Raw genomic sequence first — 22815 nt, 5'->3', positions numbered from 1 at the left:
GCTTTCTTCTTTATTCCTTTCTCTGGAATAAACTAAGCGTACTATTGTGCCTATTATCTTCTCTGTTCTTTTATTTACATGTTTTTGTCATCGCGAGAATAAAGGTTTATTCATGATCTACTATATGAGCTTATCAGATGCACATTGTTTCTTTTGTAGTCAGGATCGGGATAATGACCACAATTGATGAAAGGTTTGTCTGATGTCCAAATTGATTTTGCTTATATATCCAATTGTCATGATTGTGATCAGGAGGACAGAGCTTGGAGGAGAAACTCGTCATGTTCTACTTTCCGACCACAAGATGATGTGGTTTTTATAATTCAATCTTAAATAATATATGCGATGGTGTTCGGATGCCATCGTATGTGGTCTGCACGCTCAGCTCCTTTGTCCTTGCATAGCTTATCAATTTCATTTGAAAAATATGAAAGTTACTTTTATCAAAAATTCAAATTGAAATTTATAGATTTCATTTAGGTTAACTTTTCCTGTCAATCCCGTTTTAGAGAATGCCTGCAACACGGGACCCATAAACGATAATTTATCGTCCCAGGATAGAGACGGATGGACAACGTGGACAAGATCTTGGATTCTGAGGTTGCCATAAACTAACGCGTAGAGTATATTTCTCAAAGAGTTAATTGTGACATTTTTGTCATGCATTAAAGCCAAAGTGCACATGATGATTATAATCATGTAATGCACAATCTCATTTTTCTTCAGTGTGATCTGACCAATGCGGTGATACGTTAAGTGCGATTTTTTTTTTTAATTCAAACTTCAATTTGTGAAACATCCCTGTTCTTAGAAGTGAAAGGGCCATTTACGGGTCATGGGAGGTTTAGAGTGCTAAGGCAATGAGGATCAACAAGGTAAATCCTGTCGCACCTGCATGGCTTTGAGATGGGGGCATGTGCGAGTCATTAACACCTCTCCGTTACCCGCTTTAACCCCTCAATAAACCCTTGACAATCCCTGCGGTTACCCTCAAGATCTCGCCGAACCTTGACTTCTACCAGTTACACCATCGGCGAGCGGTGGCGTATCCAGAATGTTGGTTTATATAGGTGGTTCGATCGTCCGCTCTGAAGGTCTGTTTGACATGTTGCAGATTGATTCGTCGCAAGATAAAACCTTAGTTTTCGATCTGATCTGTTTGAATTGTTATACGCTTCTTCACATTAAGGCCAAGCGAGCAAACTCCCGTGACTCGTCGACGACCAATGCAACCGTTAGCCTAAGTCAACGTGACAATGGTCATAAAATTTTGACGTAAGTTTTTTTTTTATCTCTTGGGAGACCTATTTGTAGACCTGAAAGCATATTTAGACAATATTGTTTCCTTTTCAGGGGCAGATTCAAAAGTTTTATATAGGCCTACAGTTTTAAGCTGACGACCATGGGCACAACACGAGAAGGCGCCACTTATAATCATGATAATGAAGTTGCAGTAGGATCTCGGTTACTGTATACCAGGAAACTATGTAGCAGTCTATGTTTAGAATAGGAACTGGGATGTATTCTGAGATCCATTTTATCTCAAATAAAATTTAAGACAAAATGTACCTCAGAATACTGCCCCTTGTGGATTTTTTTTAAAGGAGAAACATTCTGTATTTTGATGGAGGGGACTGCAGAGCAAGAAGAAAGGGGGTGACTGACTGGGTTGTGTGTTGACGCGCGGCTTTAATCCGTAAGGCAAAGTGAACGTTTATTTCTCGATGCGACGTACGCCAGAGCGGTGCCCCGCTCAAGAGCTCCCACGAGCCCCTCGCTGCTGTTATTCTCTTCGTAGCAGAGGCAATTAGTCAGTGTGCGTGGACGGTCTTGGTCACCAGGTTGCTCCTCAAGTCTTTTCATGGACTAACCCAACACGGTCTCTCAAGTAAACGAGAACGGGGCAAAATCAATGACAGGAATACGAGATGTAATAGTTTGAGGTATCAAGTACCGTAACAGGAGACATTCCGCTTTGGATAACGAGTTTTGCATTTATTGTATTTTTTTTCTTCAACCCAACATGCCATTAATTTTTCACCATCATTCAATTCTTAATCGGTTTACTACCACCATCACTCTCTAGGATTCTATAACATGGTGACAGCGCTTGTCAAGGATCCATGCACCTCATCAGTGGGTAAGTTTGTCATACGTGACGCCGAAATCTTACAACTTCCACGTAATGAATATAAAATGCGTGAACGATCGAGTTGAGTGCCTCAGGGTTGTGGCGCCTCGACGTGGTAATTTCATCGGCTTGACTTTCAAAACGTCAACCGAAAGAATAATCTTTTCAGAATTCGTAAATACGGATTTGAAACCTTTTCCCCTCACCAATTCATGACGCGTTGGAATGTTGGTAATATACCGGTGAGTGCTATGAATGAATCCCTCATCTTCCAAATAGCACATGCTTCATTTTTTTCCTTACAAACCATCAGTTGAAACAGGGCTAAACGTTCCGGCAATCTATCTGATCCCATAGCTTGCCTTGGTCCTGCCGCATCCATCGTCGACAAGCCACACTTGAGAATCGCATGGAATGAGAAAATAACTTCACATCGTCACCAACACGCTTCAATACTCTTTCTGGAGTCACCAAATAATTTGGATTCAATACTCTTGGAATATTGGTCATCATCATCATCACCGAGTCAGAGTTTCGTTGGTGACTTGAAATTCGAGCAAAGCTGTCCCTCCAGGTTTGAATCTCACTGATGGCCAATCTGTTTCGGTTGAGCTGGATAGATGAACGTAGGTATGTGATGCTCAGTCACACCGGCAAAATTGACTCCAGACAGACCAAAGCGATATTACATTATTCCAGTGGCATACTATCTGTCGGTTTGGAGTTGTTTTTCGTGATGTGACTGCAGCAACTCTCCAAACCGATATTCACTCGTCACGCCCAAAATAAAATTTATATTATAGGGGTGATGAACGCAAGAGAAAATACGTCTATTTGTTCTTGAGTAATAAGAATAGACGGATGGTATTATCTTTTGTGTGTGTGTTAAATATTTCTTATTGTTTGTAAAATTACAAATCGAATTTTAACAAATAAGGTAAGTAATGACGGCTGGTATATAACCCATAAATATAAGAACTACCAAAGGGAGAAAGGAAATGTTATTTATTTTTTCAATTCGTATTTTGCTTTAATTGTCACCATGCAAGACGACATTAATCGCATTATTTGACAATTTTAAACCGTATGTCAAATGGGTTCTCATCTAGCAATGTCTTGGCGGTTCTGGTTTTTAAACGTTTCTGTTCATTTTAAGTGTCTTATTTTGTCTTTTGATTAAGGGCTTAATTTGAACATCTTTAATGGGTTCCCATCTCGACGCGTCAACTTCCCAAAGGTTTCTGTGCTTTATTTTACGTTGTTGACTCCATGGATGGGAGACGTCCATTGAGGAAAGAGTTTCTTTTGGTTTTAATGAAGCTCAAATTTACTCGAAACGTGTTAATCCACCCCTAACAAAGGCTTTAATACTGTATCAGTTACACTTAAAAGGTTATTGAATCCATATAAGTTGAAGGAAAACTTGTGTTGGTTTTTGTTCCCGTTTTCTAAAGGAGGACGGCGTCAACTCTTTGATGTACGAACTTTCATTTAAGAAGGAGTGTCGGCTGTTTTTTTTTTACTGTTTTAGTTTGATTCCATGATCCTATGCAGTATCTGAGTCCTTTACGGTTTACAAATAAACTTTCAAAGAAATTTGTAAAAAAGAGGGAATTAGACGTTGGATTAACTTAAAAAAATACACGTATATAACAACTTTATGATCCTCAATGTGGCAATTTACCAAAACATATTTAGTAGTAAATGGCTGGTTACTTGATTTTCTGTATTCTTCCCAATCTATTTATCCATCATAAAAAATAGACCTTTTCTCTGTTCTTTAGCGGTATATTTTCTTTTCAGCATTTCATCTGGATTTATTAGAACATTTTGATTAAAAACACAGATCGCCTATGTGAACTAACTGGAGATGTTTAAACGAATATTTTTCAAGAGTAATCTAATGAATCTCATCTGGGTCCCCACTCCCCAGTAATGTCTCCAGCATGCAAAGCAGAGGTGTCAAGACAGGTGATATCTATACCGACGATGTTCGATTTACACAGCCTTCCTGATATTGACCGTTCCATTGTACTCATCTCGCCACGGTCCTTTATAAAACCTCAATCACATGCAGTTGTGATACCCATCTTTTGTTCTTTGTGTGCCCTCTTCTATTTCTGACAGACCGGGTCCACCACAGGTCGATGATATCCAATACAAATATACGAGTACGTTTGGAGGGAAATTAGAACGAGTAAAGATACAGTACAAGCTTAATCTCATCTATTTCTGCAGAGCAAAGGCAAGGAGAATATAAGCGCTGTATGAAATGCATTATTTTCTTGGACTACTCCAACCAAATTTAGGTAAATTATGAATGAAACTCCTTCAATGACAGCTAAAGTACGCTACAAGTTAAAGGAAACAAAAACCCAAGAAGAGAAGCAATCTTATTGGAAAGAGTAAAATGAGAGGAACAATTTAAAAAAAGTTTCATCAAAATCGGTTATGAAATAAGCAAGTTATGGACGATTAAAAAGTCTTGTTGTACTTACTATGTGGATCCTCAAATTGGCAAACGTGCTTCAAAATGGCTGATTTGTGGACAACTTTCCATTTGTTTTGTACACATATTTTCAGATTATCCCCTTTATTTTACATATTTCATATTATCTCCTACTGACCTTGACATATATGGTGTGGATTATATTTTCCCATGACATATGTTGTACTCAGAAGGAGGCAAGATGCAATTTGAAAGATAATGAGGAAAATTTGTGTACAAATTTAAGATGTGAAGGTGTATCGCTTTTCTTGGCCACCTCATCTTCTCTTTTGTTTTGACAAATCTATAGTAGAATTAATGTTCATTATTTTGTGCGATATGTATCGTGTAATGTTACTAAAGAGGATAGATTAATACTAAATAGTATATGTCTGTGTGAGTTTAAGCATGGACCTAGTAGGTCCATGGCTTAAGCAATATGATAGGGAATATAATTATCTAAAAAGGAAATGTGCTATTGATTAGGTCTATGTGAATTGTACGGTATGCGGACAGGGCCGTCTTGGGACGCAGTTTTGCGACTGACAATACCATACCCTGTGTAAATAAAAACTACAAATAAGTAAACATAAGGAAAGGGGCTCTCCTTTCTGATAAATGAATCATATAACAATATGACCATGGACCTCGATGTAATATGCTTTGTAATCTCTGTGGAGTATTTTAGTCCTTATTTTTAAAGTCTACAAGGCGGTTTCCCCGTTGAGCCATTCCCTTTTTTTTTCTTTCAACCCCCCGAAGACACCAACACCTCGGAAAAACTCCGCCTGTTGTCACAAGTTGTTCCTATTATAGGATTTGAAGACGAGGACAAAGGCGAAGTGTGAACTCTCAAAAGTCGAAGCAGCTAGCAAGTTACATGGTCCGTTGAGCCTGGACAATACTCCTACAATCTGCAGCTCACAAGCGACCCTACGCTTCTCGTCCCCACCATGCATGGAATAATTCAAAGAAAAAAATAGGAAAATCTTCCATTCGGTGCATTATTTCTATTCCTCACTTTTCTTTCTCTCCAGCATTCATCCGCGCGTCAGAAGTTTTTCCTGTCCGAATTTAAACACACGACGACTCAGGAGCATGTTCCTTTTCTGTTCCCTTTCTCAGTCAGTAGTTTTTCTTGTGCAAACGCCACCGGGCGCGACTAATTTCTGCTTTTCAAAGCACTGGGATTATGAAGCTGTCACAACATTTGATGCTTATTATCAAAGGGAGTGCTCCGCGGGCACAAGAAACAGGACCGAACAGAAACGGACCATGTCATGCTGAAAATATTCTCTAGAAAAGAAAAGTTAGTCCGAACTTGACATTTCTTTCCTCTGTCTCCACATCTGAGCAGAGAATACTGTAGTTGGAATTGTTTACTTTCTACACCTGGTAATCGTGATACACTGATTCACTGAACTGAAGGGCCATTTCACTGATGAACGTGACGCATACCCTTTTAATATTACCCAGTGCATGGTCATTATTTAATATCAAGGTAGTTCCAATGGTGAATAATTTATATTTTTAGACATAATAATGGTAATAACAATGATGATTTAAAAACATTATTCCATGTTCAACTTTTATTATGAATTTGGATTTGGATGGCTGGAACCTTGGGGCACTGGTACCCCCCCCCCCCCCCCCGAAGTTCCAGGACCAAGAAAAGGATAGGGTAAGGAAATGGCAGAAAGGGTAGTAGAAGGGGCTGAAATTGTGTCAAAATTAGATTTTCATTTTAAAAGGGCCAGTTTTTTTTCGCTCGCTCGCCACTTTTTAAAAATGTATTTTGCCCCTAGCTTACACCAATATGTGCCCCTTAACAAATTTAGTTCACTACGTCGTTTATTTGAAATCCCTTCTTTTTTTGTTCTCCTTAATCAGAGGTCCCAAACGAGATCTTTCAGAGGGGAATGATCACTGCAAAAAATATAAAATGTGCGTGTAATTTAGGAGATCTAGGCTCAGTCACAGTGACCCTTCTCCCCGCTGTGTGAGTAAACCATATGGATTCAACTAACTGAACAAGAAACTGTTGCAACATATTCCCTGCATCTTATTGGGAACACCTGTTGAATAATTAGTGTAATTATAATACAAAATTTATAGCCAACTACAGTAATACTTTAGAATTGAGTGTGAATTAGACAAAATTGAAACACAGCGTGTAATAAGGGCGATCATAATCACGATTGAATGTTTTATGGTTTACTCTATGCCAATTTAAACCATATGTATAATTTTGAAATAAAATATAGGCCTATATATATATATATATAACTTCATTCATAAAGGTATAATTAATGACTTTACTTATTATGGCCATCTTTTCGCCAAACTGTTCTATTTTTTGTGTTTCAAAGTTTGTCTTTTATAGTATGGAACTCGAAAATGAGATTGTAATCACACTATATGTTTTTATTCATTTATTTATTTGCATTACTAAATTAGGACTTCGTATCTGGCACGCTATCTTGGTTGTCATTCATATGATTTTATACGTCGGCTCTATATCTTCTGATTTCAAATTTATTTCAATGTTAGTGAAAATTATTATGCTCTAAATAATGAAAAATAGTCATGATAATGTAGGCACGACTTCACTGCGTCATTTATATTAATATATAGGCATTTATACAATACGTGACTTTATCTTTCAAATAAATCATAATGACAATTTTATCCCTTCTCTCATCAAAACAATTGCTTGTCATACTCAGAGACATTACTATGAAGTATATAAAACTGGAGATAATAATGGGATGGGTTCATTATATGCAAAATTCACGCACGTGATGGAATATACACGTGTCATATGGGCCTACCCATAATGTGTCACTTATGAATTTGTAATAGACTTATTTCATATATAAAAGGTATTTCCAATAATTTTTTTCCTCAATATATCACAAACTGTCTAATAGTGCTTGCGTACACCCCCCTATGATCAAAGAATAAAAATGGTATTAAACATTGAAAAGATGATGACGTATACAAAGGGCATATCAGGGGCAGATTTTGAAATATATGTTGATTTATTGACGAGATATCTTCAAGAGATTTAACTTGTTTGTGAATAGATAACAATATAGTTGGTTTTTCATTATTATTTTTGTCCATTTATACACCCATTGGGTGCTTTCTGTGAATAGTGAGGCACATGTACTATTTATTATGTACCATTTACTATGCCCTATGTGCATATACTATCGTGGATCACTCACCTGGGACAACACGATATATACAGATTGTACTGAGAGAATATACAGTACAACCAAGACAAAATAAGAAACTGAAAATTATTGATATTGTATCAAAGAGTTTGCTCCTCTTCATGCCACTCCTTATTCATTTTCACCCACGGCTCGGTGGCTCAACTTCCGTGCTTGTGTCTCGTGGCGCCTTCATTTTCTTCCGGACCAACAACACGCCATTAAGTGGTGATCACGTGACATTTATTCTTGAATGACAGTGCAACCAATTAACAGAAGTTGTGGAATGTAGATTTTATTTATTACTTTACTAATTTGTACAACGTGTTTTTTATGATTTATTTTTGTATCTTGGTGGACCTGGGCATACGTGTTAGGGGTAAATCTTTTGTTCTCTCCCATCGTTCAAAATTCTCCTAACGTAGATTCAGTTTTAACGCTACACTTCCCTGTTGTTTTACGGAATAAATCGGTGTTCTCCCCAACGTCGATTCACCTTTGGTATACATGGAACTATTAGGCAGATATAGAGAATGAATATGTCATAGCTTTATTGTCCTACGTATAGGCCTATATACATGTATATATTGTTATCTTTATTGGTATAAATTATATGGTTTTCATTAGATTTTGGACACATGATTGGTCCTATTATGAATCGTAAGTTATCCCCTACTTTTGATTTTCCTGACTGGTCGAATATTATTCATCTAGCCATACTTTGCAATTTCGCATCATATTCCACATTAATCTGTGGAGGTCAGACTCGAATAAAATTTTGTGAATTTTGGTGGTCACCAGTATAGAGTAAGTTAAGCAATTCAGAACAAATTATCGAAGGAGAAGGCCATAATTTTAACATTAAAGAAAACACACAATATTGACTAGCCGCGTTCCACTGCCACTGGAAAACATTGCATGAGCTTTAAATGCACCGTTGATGTACCCCTTTAAGAAGAAAAATGATTGACATAGAACGCCACAGTCAAGGCTGGCATCCATCAAACCGAGGCACAGTAATTTCAAATTTTCCTGTCGCCCCTACTCCATTATCTGTATGGAATCCATCCATTGTATACAAACATACTCGCTAATGGGCACCTCAAAGAAGGGAACCCTTAGAAAATCAAAATTAATAGTGAGCGATCGGTGGCGTCGCGTCGGAGAGCACGTTCAATTCTCATCGCGCGATGCCGATCCGTCGGTCAACAGATATGGCGGCACCCCGGCGGTCGGGCAGGGCGGCATTCATGCATTCGATGACAAAAAACAATTGGTGCGAGAGTGTGGCAAATGAATGAAGTCGTTTTTTTTTTAATTCCCAATTGGTCTAAGTCGTCCTTGATTTTAAACATTTCACTCGTTTGTGTTTCCACATTTCACGTTTTTGTGTTCTCTCGAAGTTTAACGGTTTATAATCGATATGCGCCAATAATGCTCTTATTCTGCTTTCAAATAAATGGAAATGCTATATATTTCAAATGAATGGAAATGCTATATGCATTATTGGTAACTTGGTTTGCACCTGTGTTTAAAAAATGGAGAGAAAAAAAGTCATTCAAAATTGTGAGGTAGCTGAGACAATACAAATGCAAGGTAAAATTTGTTCGGTAGGCATTATCATTACTGGTTTAAAAAGCCCACTTTTTGTTGAGACATTGTGATTGCCTTCTAAACGGTCGTACTTGGGGTTACGTTTGTAAAAGTATTCTCGCCCGAAATATTTAATTTCACTTATACATCCTAATTACCCTCATCTATCTCGTCTCCCACATTCTGACAATAGATATTAAATCTTATCTTATTTGATTAAGATCAATAATTTAGTTACATTTCAAAAGAACACAATACAGTTTTGATATTTCAAGGAAGAGGTAGAAAGTTCCTGAAAAGCAAGAACGCATTTGGACTGTTTATACTACTTCCTGCGAAAACGCCCGGACTACTTCCTGCGAAATTTTAGTCACATCCGAAAGGTCGTTTATTAAGAATAATATATACGTTTAGCCACGATCCCATACCCCCCCCCCCTTTAAGAGATACTTAAGTACATCAACTTCCCATCTCTATTATTGCATGACGAGTGGGATAAATATTTACTTGTAGGACATGATAACACCGTTTACTTTCGCCATTCACTGTTCCAATATTATCAAGAGCTTATATTGATGGTCAATGTCATCTTGATAACGCCCATATTTTATATGTCAAGTGCTCGTAAAAGCTTACTTGATTCACCATTCATGGGGGTATTTGAGTATAGTACAAAGATTTACAACTATAATAACTTTGCTATTATGACAACGACCGTGAGGGCTCAAAATCCAACGCATACATTCGTAATTCCGAAGGTTCGTTAATCCGAAAGCGAAATAAGGTTCGTTGTTCCGGAGGTTCGAAAATCCGAAAACGAAATGAGGTTCGTTCCCGTTGTTCCAAAATCCAATTACTATCAACCCCCCTCACTTCCCTGGTCTTGGAATTCTTTTATTTATTTTTTTCGGGGGGGGTGTTAAATGTCCCTAAGCCAGCCTATATACGACATGTATAGTATAGTATAGTATAGGAGTATAGTATAGTAGGGTCTATACAAACGTATACTTGAACATTGATGATGAACATTTTCGTTTTGAAACACAGCTGCAAACGATGCATGATCTCGCGCCCTCTTTAGATGTAATGCAAGACAACTTTTAAATATTGCAGATATGCTTTCTTCATGTCTACTTCCAGCATGGACCTGAGTAATAGGTCCTTGCTCCCAGGATAGAAACCTTTCCAGTATTTAAAACAAAATGATCATGTACGATCCACAAAGATAAATTCCAGAACAAAATAATACGTTCATAGCGCATTTCAATTGTCTCCGATCGTTGAAATGCCATTACTGACGATTATTTTAGTGTAATGATGATACATATTTTGTTTGTTGTATTGGCTTAATTTTTTGAGACCAAACTGTACTTATGATAAGTATTTTGTTGGAAATGAATTAAATGGAATTTAATGAAATGAAATATTGGCCTGTTAGAATGAAAATGCGTAAGTAAAAAATGTTGTTGACAACATGAAATGACAGGCACGTGTTAAGTTTGTGCCTTTGTGCAGAACTCGAATGTAAAAAATGGCAAAAAAGTTGCTCCAAACATAAATAGGCATGTAGATTTTAAAGAGTCCTGGAAACGGTTTGGAAGCAAATTCAACGTTGTAAAAATTATCTGCAACATTTCCAAATCCTAAAGAAACATTAATTTTATGAATTTCTGATGTAAATGTAAGATCTGGGGGGGGGGTTCGCATTGCCATCCGTCCAACATGTTCGCATGGTCGTGAAAACTCACTTTTAAAGTTGTTGGATGTATCACACGCTAATTAGTCACAACAACGAAATCGACTACAACCCGACCAAATATACGTCATTCGAAATAATGTACTAGCTTTGATCGGTTTGAAGTTGGTTTTGTTGATGTGACCGTCCGTCACCAAATCGCCTCCGAGAACTCAACACCATAATTTAGGTCAAGCGTCGCAAAAGCATGCGTGTAATCTGCGCTATTTAACACCGCATAACGAGTATGGGGCGTGTCGGGGAAAATGAGCACTTGAACCGACATCAAAAGGGTCCGCCGTGGAGTACGACACGGCCAACGAGGAGGTCGCCATGGTGTCACAGTGTCATTGGCGAAACCGACTCCAAACCGACCAATGGTATGCCATTTGAAATAACGTAAATGCTTTGGTCGGCCTGGATTCGATATTTGCCTGTTTGACTGTAGCATGAAGAGCAATTCCATTCCAAATAATTATCTTCCAGTTTGGTAATAAGGGTCGGTTCAGTGAGTGACTAGGCAATTAAACTGATTCACCTTTTCTCGGGTACTGCTAAGTACCCAGGCTGTCATTATCCCGGTATATAAGATTCGAACTTCTGATAGATAATTGCATTTATGTCCATGGTGATATTTTATTCAATGTTGCATTTTTGTTTACAGAATCAAACTCCAATGAAACATGCTTTTTCACCAAGGCAATTGCATGTTTAAAAAAAATATTATGCTTTTCATACAACAATGATCATTTTTCGAAGTAATATTTTGTTCTTTTCTCTTTCAGGTTCTTCTGAAGAGTTCAGTTCTTCTTAAGAGTTCACTTTGGTCATCCCTTTTTGCTGGCAATTGGCGCGGTGTCTCCATGTAAAGGAAAGCAGACGGTTCGCCGTGTAGGAACATCCTAGTGATTTTGACGAATATTTTCCTTCTTTGCGCACAACAAGGATCTTCGTCGGGATTACAGAGGAAAGGAAAATAAACCACATTTTCAACTTGTCACTGTTTGCTATATAGAAATAAAATATTACGACAAAGGATTCCTCATTCGCTGCCACAAGGATTTATAATCCAGCATAGCATATAACTTTGAAAGTTAATCATATTTTTTGAATAAGTTATCGGAATAACTTCCCCAGTGGCCGTGGGCGATTGTACGACACGCATTGTATGGAGAATGGTGGTGATTACATCAAACTGTGATGCAACGTCGGGCAAGTGATTATGGCGATGAACATTACGTCCTCATGGCCGTACCTACTCCCTCTAGCCATCTTTGTAATGACCTGCTGGGCCATAGTGATCCCGGGACTAGTCGCTCCTTTGCAGGTAAGATGAACCATGATAGTGAATATTCAAAAAAGAAGGCGAAAAGGGCCTTTCAAAAATTTAAGGCCATAAAAATAGTCTGCATTATCTCAGAGACTACAGTTGCGGAGACATCTCTGCGACATCTCAGAGAGTCTCCGAATGCTTTATACAAGGTGACAATCCCTTTGCCAGACGTCGCGGGGATGTTGCTGTAAATTCTCCACGTAGTCGCTGCGACGTCCCGGAAACATCTCTGAGACGTCGATGCAACTAAGAAAAGTTCCCGAGGCGTCACAGAGACTGAACATCACCGCGACTGTCGGGTAAAGTCCTTGTCACCTTGTCTTGAGAAGTGGAGATGCCGCAGAGACGTCTCCTTTGTTCAGACCGAATAAACTTATATGTAGAAGACGTCTCCGCGATTGTAGACTCTGGCGACGTATCCTTTTGTGAGATAGGGCCTTGAAGAAGAAGAAATCAGAAAAAGATTATGGTAATAACAACCATCACTTTGGAGGCTTCGCGATACATTTTTTGTGGGAAATAATTGTTTGGTCATGAAAAGACGATCTAAACTCGACGTCTCTGCAAGTATCAACGGTTCTTGCCTTTTTCAGGAGAGTGATAACAATAAGAACCTCTTGCATGTCTTGTGGATTTTATTATTCTGTATTTATGGTCTTCAAAAGGGCCTTACATTAAAAAATGAGATGTTATGTTCTTTATTCGGGAGTCGAACACGGAAGATTCCGTTTCGTCTTTGTTGTTACTTGTTCAATCTGAGTCTTGTCGATGCTTTAGGCGCTCAAACAACTCGGCCAAGAATAAAAATTAATTCTATCAGGAACGATAGGGCCTATATGAGAACGTTATGTTAAAGATTTTGTAAGAAACGCTTAATTACGTCAGGTATAATTTGTCTCCATTAACGCATACGTGTCGGCGATTATAAATATATTTTGTACATAGAGTTAGTATCAAAAGGAAGAGAGCTATGAAATTATCATTTCCTTAAATTATGATTTCCATTTTGTTATTCTATTTTTTGTGAAATATGATTTTAATTTCGTGGGTAAAATTTCAAATAAAATCTTTTCTTTTCGTTTTCAAGATTCATCTTCAGAGGAGAGCTGTTCCAGAGAGCACCACAGACTCGCATTTAAACGTTCGAGACAAAAACCGCGATGCCCAACCCCAAAAGCCCAGGTTAGGTAGCACAGAACGTACGAGAATGGCCACGACAGTCAGTGATAACTTTTTGTCGAACCAAAACGACAGAACTTCAGGGAAAACCAGTAGAAAATTAAATAGTCAAATCGAAAGGACGAGCACCGTGAAAAATTTAGTTTTATCTAAACCTGTGAATGACAAAGAGACGAACCGCGAAGCCATTGTGACGCAATCGTACGCGGAAGGGTTCGTGGGATGGGATGACGGGATAAGAACAGACGTGACGTCACAATCAGATCTTTCTATTGATATGGATGAATATTATACATATGATTACGATGATTATCCTATGGATGATGACGAGGAGGAGGAGGAGGAGGAGGAAGACATAGATTTAGTTATGGAGATGCGGAGCAAGAAAGACGCAAATACCATGAGGACAGAAGAGTTGAGATCTCTCCAAAGATTAGCTGAGCTTGCGACCCTCTCAAATCCAGACTTGGGATTTGTTAATCTTATCACGCCTAATCCGGACCTCGATATCACCATTGAGGTGGTGACTGATGACGACGATGACGAAGCGGCGGCTGAGATCGATAACCGGTTGCCGGGTGACGATCGCCCATCGAGACCACGGCCACCTCCTCCTTCGCCCCAGTCTGAGCATCGAGGGAGGGACTCAGGGAGAAGGAAGGGCAAGGGGCGAAAAAATCACCAAAATCGGAACAATAACCGTGGAAATCAGAAGCCGTCACGTCCATCGGAAAATACCAATAGCAATACCTCAAGTTCCTTTGATATGACGCTCTTTCACCTTATCAGACACACCGGATATCTGGACGGCGAAAATGGTATGATTTTTGTTTCAGATTGAAACCTTGAGAGAAAACAGATATTTTGTTTAATTGACAATCTTAAAGTAAAGTGGAAAAACGTTGGGAATAAAAGATGGTTTAGCAGAAATTCGTTAAAGAATAAATGGGTTATGATTTTTTTTTGTATTTTGAATTCTTTACGCCAAAATTCTTAGAAAATTACTTAAACGCGTACCAACTCATAAATCAATACTTGTTTCAATGATAAAGTTATTTTCAGTCATCTTTTTCAGGTTTCGGAGCGACATTTCTTTATAAAAATCGACTTCTTTTATTGTCCTCTCCAGCATAATTTTTGTTTTATCCTGCAGACTGGACAAGCGATGTTTTTTTAAGCAGGTTCCCTCATATTTCACCTTATTTTAAATTGCCTTTGAATTCAAATCGCAGTATTATTTGATTTAGATGAATGATGCCATGTCTGATTTATATACCGGCCATGTTGAATCTTCTGATGTTTCATTGTTTTTGCATTATGTTTCCATGTGAAATACGTAAAATAAAGTCAAATTCAAATAAAACACGGGGGTTTATGTTATTCACGTTGAACAGCGTATCACATGCGACGTTGCAAATTCATAATTCTCGTATTCTTTGACGGAATTTTATCAAGCGTTCACCTTAATTTTTTCTCACTTTTTCTGATTTTATCAAAACGAATTGTCATAAGGATAGACAACTCTTTCAACGGTATACTCATGTTTTAACAATTTTCATGCGTATGATATGGATTCGGTTAAAGAAATATTTCCCAAAATGTCTGATTTTTTTCATGCGACTGATTTTACAAAAGGAATTGTACTGAATCCAAAATCATAGCGGTAGCAAACTTGGTAAATTGGATACTTTGAAATTAATGATATATGATACATCTGTGACATATCAAGGACGTGTTTCTAACCACCGATTGAAATAGTAATCAATAAAATCTTTTAATGAAAGTTTTGCACATTCGCTACATCATGAACAAGAACACACAGGACACAGTTGTTAGAATGACCTTTTTCCCCTTCTGTCAAAGTAAAATTTTAGAGTTTTTTTCTGGTTTCCTCTGCCAAACAGCAACTTCCGACAAGACAAGCTTCTCCCGTTTGCTGTACTACTTATTTTCATTATAATCAATTTTTTGTTTAGTGTGTAAACAGCCTTACTGTTCTCTGTGGTTTTGGCATTGAATTGAGGCGTCATTTTTACATTCCTTCGTCACCCAACGTTTCCTGTCTGAAATTTCAAAGTAGAGCACATGCGTCTAATTTTGAGTATAAGTTGAGCAAATGTTATGTCGAAAATTGTTTGATTTTGTTTCCGAGCGGATTTGCCTTTTTAGCAGAAGAAAATTCTCGTAGTTTAGACCAGAAACAAGTTTCCTTTTCATCCGAAAATTTCTTTATTTGCTAATGCTAGTTAACTCCGAGTAGAAATGCCACTCCCACCTACATACTCCTAAAAAGAGCACGTGATTGTATTTTTTAATTACACATCAGTTTCGTTGCTTTATAAGTCCTTTTCTGTCGGATAATTTCCAAGTTTCATTATACAACTATTTTGATATACATGTAATTCAATTTTACAAAATGATTTGACAAAAGAAAACAGGACATTTGATTCAAGATTACACTCTTCTATCAAGATAAGAACGGGGTAGAAAATATCATGCCCTGAAGACAAATTGATATTTGATTGAAAAAAAACAGAATACCAAAAATATGGTTCAACTTTGCACTTATAAGCAACGTCACACTGGGAGCACCTTCAGGTGTATTTGATCTTTCTTGTCTTAAAGGTGCAAGGTTGCACCTATAAAGGTGCGAACTAGAACTTTCTAAACCACTAGAATATAGCCGATTTTTAAATGTGGTAGAAGAGGCCGTGTGGGTGCCCAGTGAAAATATGTGTAATATTCACGAAATTCTATGTATCTTTTAGTATAATGAACTTCAAAGTGTGTCAGTTGGTGTCGCGGTCATTTGAGGTGGAATTCTTGACATAGCAATAGTTTACTTGAAGCCTTGGGCGCATCAGTGGTAACGATATCTTTCACTGTGACCTGATAAGGACATGCATACTTTGGCGATATTTTTAGTACCTTCAGAGGGTATTTTACATTTTGTCAGATAAAAAATTGTTCAATTTACTTCACATCATCTAATGATATGAACGACGCGGGGTTGGTCCAAATTTATATTTGATAAAAATGGAGTAATGGGGAAATAAGACAAAATGGGACATGGGTTAAATAGCAATTATTCTTAATTGTTAGTACAAGAACTAGGGTTAGACCATGTGCGATGAGACCAAACGGAAGGTTATATTATATAGAGATATCTAACTGGTTCTTCGACCTCTAACATCGCTTGCATTATCTTCATGATTGAATTAAAATGGTCCAGCTATCTGATTTACGTCACATATTTAATACACATTTTATATTCATCTTTGACCAACACCCCGGACCAACACATACTAAGGTATCCTATCCATTTTATAATCTAAAATCTAAAGGTGGTAGCTGTCGATTTTTTTTTCTCAGTCGCCGATTCTTTCTTTAAAAATGTAAATCTTGACTTCTAAAATATACAGCGCCATCTCTTTGTATTTGTTTCTTTAAAAAGTGTCCCTTCTTTGTATTTATTTCTTAAAAGGTGCTACTCGAGCACTTATCTCACAAATTAAGGAATAGGAAATCAGAGAGTTACATATCTAATCTTGAATTTCAATGATGACATGCAATTTCGGGGGCTCTACCATCAAGGCTACATACTCGTCGCGTGCAAACACATTCTGTATCTTAGGATTACTGGAAATATTTTTTTACTTTGCTTTGAACCCAACAAAATCTCAGGGGCCTCTTTTTAAAACAACGAGGGTGACCCATTAAAAAAGATAAAGGCACAGTTGTCCATTTATTTTCCCTACTCCTCTGCATACTTTTCACGAGCACTTTAATGAAATGAGTTGGGGTACGACAACTACAGCCCACTGACGAATACACCAACACCTTTGTTTTATGACCTTCATGTACCACCTGTACCTACATCATTCCTTCACCCTTGATTCTTGATAAGGTCAATTCATCATCTAAAATCACTCCATTATAATTTCTTTGGTATTTCCCGTTACCATGGTTACAGATGAGTCTTCAGCAGCTGGGTTCGGTGGGTGGAGCTCGTGGTCATCGTGCTCCTCACCATGCGGCGGAGGAAAACGAGAACGAACTCGACCTTGTGGGTTGCAGTGCCGTACTACAGAAAGACAGGAGTGCAATAAACACATATGCTCTGGTAGGTTGATGGGTATTCAATTCGTAGTGGTGTGATTGGGAAGCCGCCCCCCCCCCCCCCCCATACACACGTACAAAAAGTTAGATTTTTATACTATTATTAGGGGGTTTATATTTATCTAGATGATTTTTTATTATTAAAATGAAATACATGTAAATTTTGTATCAATCAATCAATAAATCTTACGCTCGTCTGCAATTTGTGCAGTATTGGCTCTAACTCGTGTAATATTCCTGGTATCCCATTCTGAGCCATCCAGTGTTTAAATCACATTTTGATTTTTGTTCACTTTGCAGGGTCCTCCCTGACGTCAGAATCAGAGAACGATTTCGACGCTAGCGAACTTCCCAGTGCAACAAGGTCCAATCAGGGATTCGTCATCAACCAGGGTTTCACCATCGATGTCGTTGACGAGATCGCCGACACCATCGACAGTTCTGACTTCGGTAAGCTTACAAAAATAATTTCCATTTGCGGATATAAGTATAATTCTTCTTATCTTGCATTTCCACCGGCATATTTGTTCTTCTTTCAACCCGTTTGTACCCTTTTCTTTCCACAAATAACCAAAAAAATCTTGAAAAATCTGCAAATTAAAGTCTTGCAAATACATTCGAACACGTAATATTGTCTGCTTGTCACTGTGAACGCAAGGATTACCCACATTGCGCCACGATGTCGAGAAGCTCGAGCCGTTGTATATTCCAATTCGTGTAAAATAAAACTTATTTCTACAAAGGGTGAAATTTAATAAAACAAAAAGAAAATACTCATTTTAGAAAAACGGGGTCCATCCTTGCATGAGTTTTTCTTACTACTGCACATAAGGTCCGATTACGAGTTGAGTCCCTTAATAATGATATCTAAAGTTTTACGAATTGTTCGAGTTCAATTTACATCCGCCTCGCTTATTTTTCTTCGAATCTGTCCTCGGTCGAGCCATGTCTGAACATGGTAATGAGTTTTAATCGGCTGTAATACATTTCCCCTGAGTTCATTGCTTCATTTGAGCGAGAGCAGCCGAAATATATCAAGGGGTTGCTGGTCGCCCGAAGGAATCATAAATAAACCGTCGAATTTGGGTCAAAAGAAATACAAACGGATGTTTTTGTTGCGAGGGAAATTGGGCTAAGGACCGCGGGTAGCGAAAAATATGTCGAGGGGAGATTTGAAGTTCAATGACTGAGACTGCTTTAATATTAAACGGGATTAATTTTGGTTCTACCTCGTGTACTTGGTATTGATTTCAGTCTACTGCGCAATGAGGTATAAGTATAACTGAAAGTGTTCATTGACCTTTCAAAATGACGGTATAGGCCTGCACTGATACAGGCCTATCACCTTAGCCCATTCTATTTGATCTTTGATTATGCAATGTTCTCTTGTCTAAAATGGTTTATTTTTAGAACGGTAATTATTGTACCTCAAATTTCAAATAGGTACGTGTGTGGGTTGGGTGTGTGTAGTTTGGCATTTTACAGATTATCACGAATCAGGCACGTACGCCTTTAGGAGCGACCCTTAACTTTATACCTTAATTCCGAAAGTTTGGGAATATGCCTAAGTCTAAGTGCTGTTGCCGAGGATCGAACCCTTGACTCTAAATAGTCGGCACCTCTTTATAGTCCGGCGCAGGGGCGGAAATCTGTCCCAAAGGTAGGGGGATAAGGGCTGGAAAATTTAACAAGCAAAAAACAACAAAAAAAGTTATCACCCCAAATTTAAGTTCGACGAAAATAAATTTGACAAGCAAAAAAAAGGTTATCCAAAAAGTAAGGTCATCTCGTCCTAAAATACACGTTTTATTTCAATTTTGAATGATGTATTTCTTACCATCAAAAAGACAACAAATAGTAGGGGGACATTCGAAATTGTATCCCCCCCTATTATTTTGAGTATGGGGAACACGTCCCCCATCCCCCCTGGGATTTCCGCCCATGCAAGGTCCGGCGGTGAAGTGTGAGTTAGACCACTCTACGGCGGCACCTCTATCTTAAAAAAGATTGGTCAGAGTATCCAATCTATTGGTGAATATGTGTCTGACCGATAAAAGTGGTCAATATCAACAGCAATTCTGCTGGGTGTTTCATAAAGCTGTTCGTAAGTTAAGGGCGACTTTAAGAACGACTGGTGATCCTTTCTTGTGGTGAATGGTTTACACCAAATGTTCATGGACCATGGTATAGCGCGTAAGAAAGGATCACCAGTCGTCGTAAAATCGCTCTTAACTTACGAACAGCTTTATGAAACGGGCACCAGGGGCCCGTTTCATCAACATTTTGTTTGTCTGACAAGTTGTCAGATCTGACATCTTTCCTTGATTCTGATTGGCTGAGAGGCACTGTTACTATAGTAACTGTCGGATAAAATAGGACTTGTCGGACAAAACGTCTGACAAGTCCTTTCATGAAACGCTCCCCTGGTAGACTTTAACCAATAAATTAGTCAATTTTGAACCTTTTTTTGTAGATCTGGCACGTAGGTCCTATATTCACCAAACACATGGGTTATTATGACCAATCCTTTTTAAGAGTGCACATGTCAAATAAGCTGTTATGTATGAGGCTACTAACCTCATACATGGACTTTGCTCTGTTTCCCTCTTGATATCTGACAGAATGCATGGTCAATGTCCGAACCGATATCCCCATGATCTTGTATTGGATTTCCTGATTAGCTACAACTCCACAATCCCGTGTTATGGTAATCGGTAGTGAATAGGGATTTTCACTCAGCGACCTACGGAGGATTCAAGAACGGAGTCAAAGTAAATGTCTTGCATATTATGCCCGCCAAATGGCACAGAACACGTGGGACTCGAGTCTACATCGGACATTGGAGAACCGGAATAGCAGTTTCGTCTAATGACTCTAAAGAGCTGACTAAAAATCGCAAATAAAAATTATGTCGTTTTTCCAGACTCAAGGACTAAACTGCTCTTCCCGGCTGCTCTTTTAATTCCTCAATTTTCGACAAAGACTTCGTGCTTATTCTTTGTCATGACTGGCATTTTACAATCAATTAGTACATTGATATTGAATCGTCCGAGCGTCGCTTTGCAAAACTGCGTAATGACCGACTCCAAGGATGTTCTGGAGCAGGTAGCCTATAGAATTTTCGTAATACTACTATTCACACCGGCAAAACCGTCTCCAGACCGGATGTCATCATTGCCATTAACAAACCTTCGGAGTCGGTTTCTTTGGTGTGACTGTAGCATATAAGGCCATGACATAGGCTACTGCTAATGAAGATCTAGTCTTTCTGCAATTGGTGATAGTTGGTTTTCTTTATCTTTGCTTATTTCAGATAGCTGCGAAGAATGGATGCAGTGTCGCAGTGAGAAGCTGGTGTCCTACCTGTCCCGTCTGGATGACCTTCCGAGTTGTCCCTGCCACTTCCCGACCAACAACGCCATCGTGGATCCTCAGCAAGGCCGGGAGTTCCATTGGATTCAACAAGACCCTGAGGCAGCCCGACTGGATATCTACAAGCCGACCGCCAGTAGCTGTATCCAATCGGTACGTTCCTACCGCAGTACGTCGCTAGCCTCACAGCAGTGCTGCTACGACGCCAATCAGAGGTTGATCACCAGAGGCCAAGGGGCTGGTACGCCTCAGCTCATCACGGCACAGATCTCCCGGGAGCTGCATTACAAGATCGACATCTTGCCCTGGATCATATGCAAAGGAGACTGGACCAAGTACAATCGGATCAGGCAGCCTAATAACGGCAGAGAATGCGAAGAGATTCCAGATTTGCAAACATTTCTTTCTCAGGTTGAAGAAGCGCGGGACTTCTGAACAAGGAAGTTATTTTGTCCTCAATACATTCTCTTTGGGAGAGAAACATAAATCAGATGTTGTTTGAAGGTTTGCATGGTGGCATGTACAATTGCTGATGTGGTTTACGGTACACCATGTGGAGTGTTATAGAAGCAGTGGATAGAAGAAGAGAAGGAAGTGGATAGGCGAGAAAGTGGAGATTTGAGAATAGAGTATTCTTTCTTGAGAATAGTCCTGAAAAGGACTGTAAACCAGAAGGAATGTTGAGTGAGAACAGCTTGAGTAGTAGAGCTGATGAGGAGATGCTGGCTTGCGTCATCTCTACTCGCCGACGCAAGCCAGCATCTCCTCATCAGCTCTACTACTCAAGCTGTTCTCACTCAACATTCCTTCTGGTTTACAGTCCTTTTCAGGACTATTCTCAAGAAAGAATACTCTATTCTCAAATCTCCACTTTCTCGCCTATCCACTTCCTTCTCTTCTTCTATCCACTGCTTCTATAACACTCCACATGGTGTACCGTAAACCACATCAGCAAGAAACATAAATGGGACCAAGAAATTCGTAAGAAATTCTTCGGCCTGGATAAACTTTCTGTTTGGTGATTCAATATGCAATGCCAGGTAACGAACGCGGTGTGTGTCGCCTGTAAAACAAATGGGGGCTGTTTTTTCTGGGGGGGGGGGGGCTCGGTTGAAATCTCCTTTTCATTGATTTGCCTTTCCTTTCGCGGAATGGTTTTGAAGTGTGGGTGGATTGGGCGGGGCTGACCTTGTAAAAATCTTAATCCGATGGTAATTATTAAGTTTTTGTACACATTTATTGATAAAAGGGGAGTCAAACCCCCCCCCCCCCGGTTTGGGGATCATGTTTCTCTTCGTCTTTCAGGTTCTTTCTCCATTTTCTTGTCTCTTTTTGTCATTCCCTGATAACACTTAAAGGACAAGTCCACCCCAACAAAAACTTCATTTGAATAAAAAGAGAAAAATTCAACATGCATAACACTGAAAATTTCATCGAAATCGGATATAAAATAAGAAAGTTACATTTTAAAGTTTCGCTTCATTTCACAAAACAGTTATATGCACATCTCGGTCGGTATGCAAATGAGGGAACTGATGACATCACTCACTATTTCTTTTGTATTTTATTATATGAAATATGAAATTTTTGATTTTCTCGTCATTAACACGTGAAATGAAGTTTCATTCCTCCCTGAACACGTGGAAT

At 38.7% G+C, this 22815-nt stretch overlaps 1 protein-coding gene across 1 annotated transcript; it reads left to right on the top strand.

Annotated features, from left to right (window-relative positions):
* The first annotated feature begins 12074 nt into the window (after positions 1-12074).
* Positions 12075-21649, top strand: LOC121418459 (isthmin-like). Its single transcript, XM_041612348.1, has 5 exons — positions 12075-12492; positions 13586-14495; positions 17651-17800; positions 18097-18246; positions 21110-21649. The coding sequence occupies exons 1-5, from the start codon at positions 12388-12390 to the stop codon at positions 21601-21603; spliced, it is 1809 nt and encodes a 602-aa protein (XP_041468282.1). The 5' UTR covers positions 12075-12387; the 3' UTR covers positions 21604-21649.
* The last annotated feature ends 1166 nt before the right edge of the window (positions 21650-22815 follow it).

Source organism: Lytechinus variegatus, chromosome 7 (genome assembly GCF_018143015.1).
Source record: "Lytechinus variegatus isolate NC3 chromosome 7, Lvar_3.0, whole genome shotgun sequence".
Taxonomy (NCBI): domain Eukaryota; kingdom Metazoa; phylum Echinodermata; class Echinoidea; order Temnopleuroida; family Toxopneustidae; genus Lytechinus; species Lytechinus variegatus.
The sequence above is the reverse complement of the archived record's forward strand: the minus strand, read 5'-3'. Positions and strand labels throughout refer to the sequence as shown.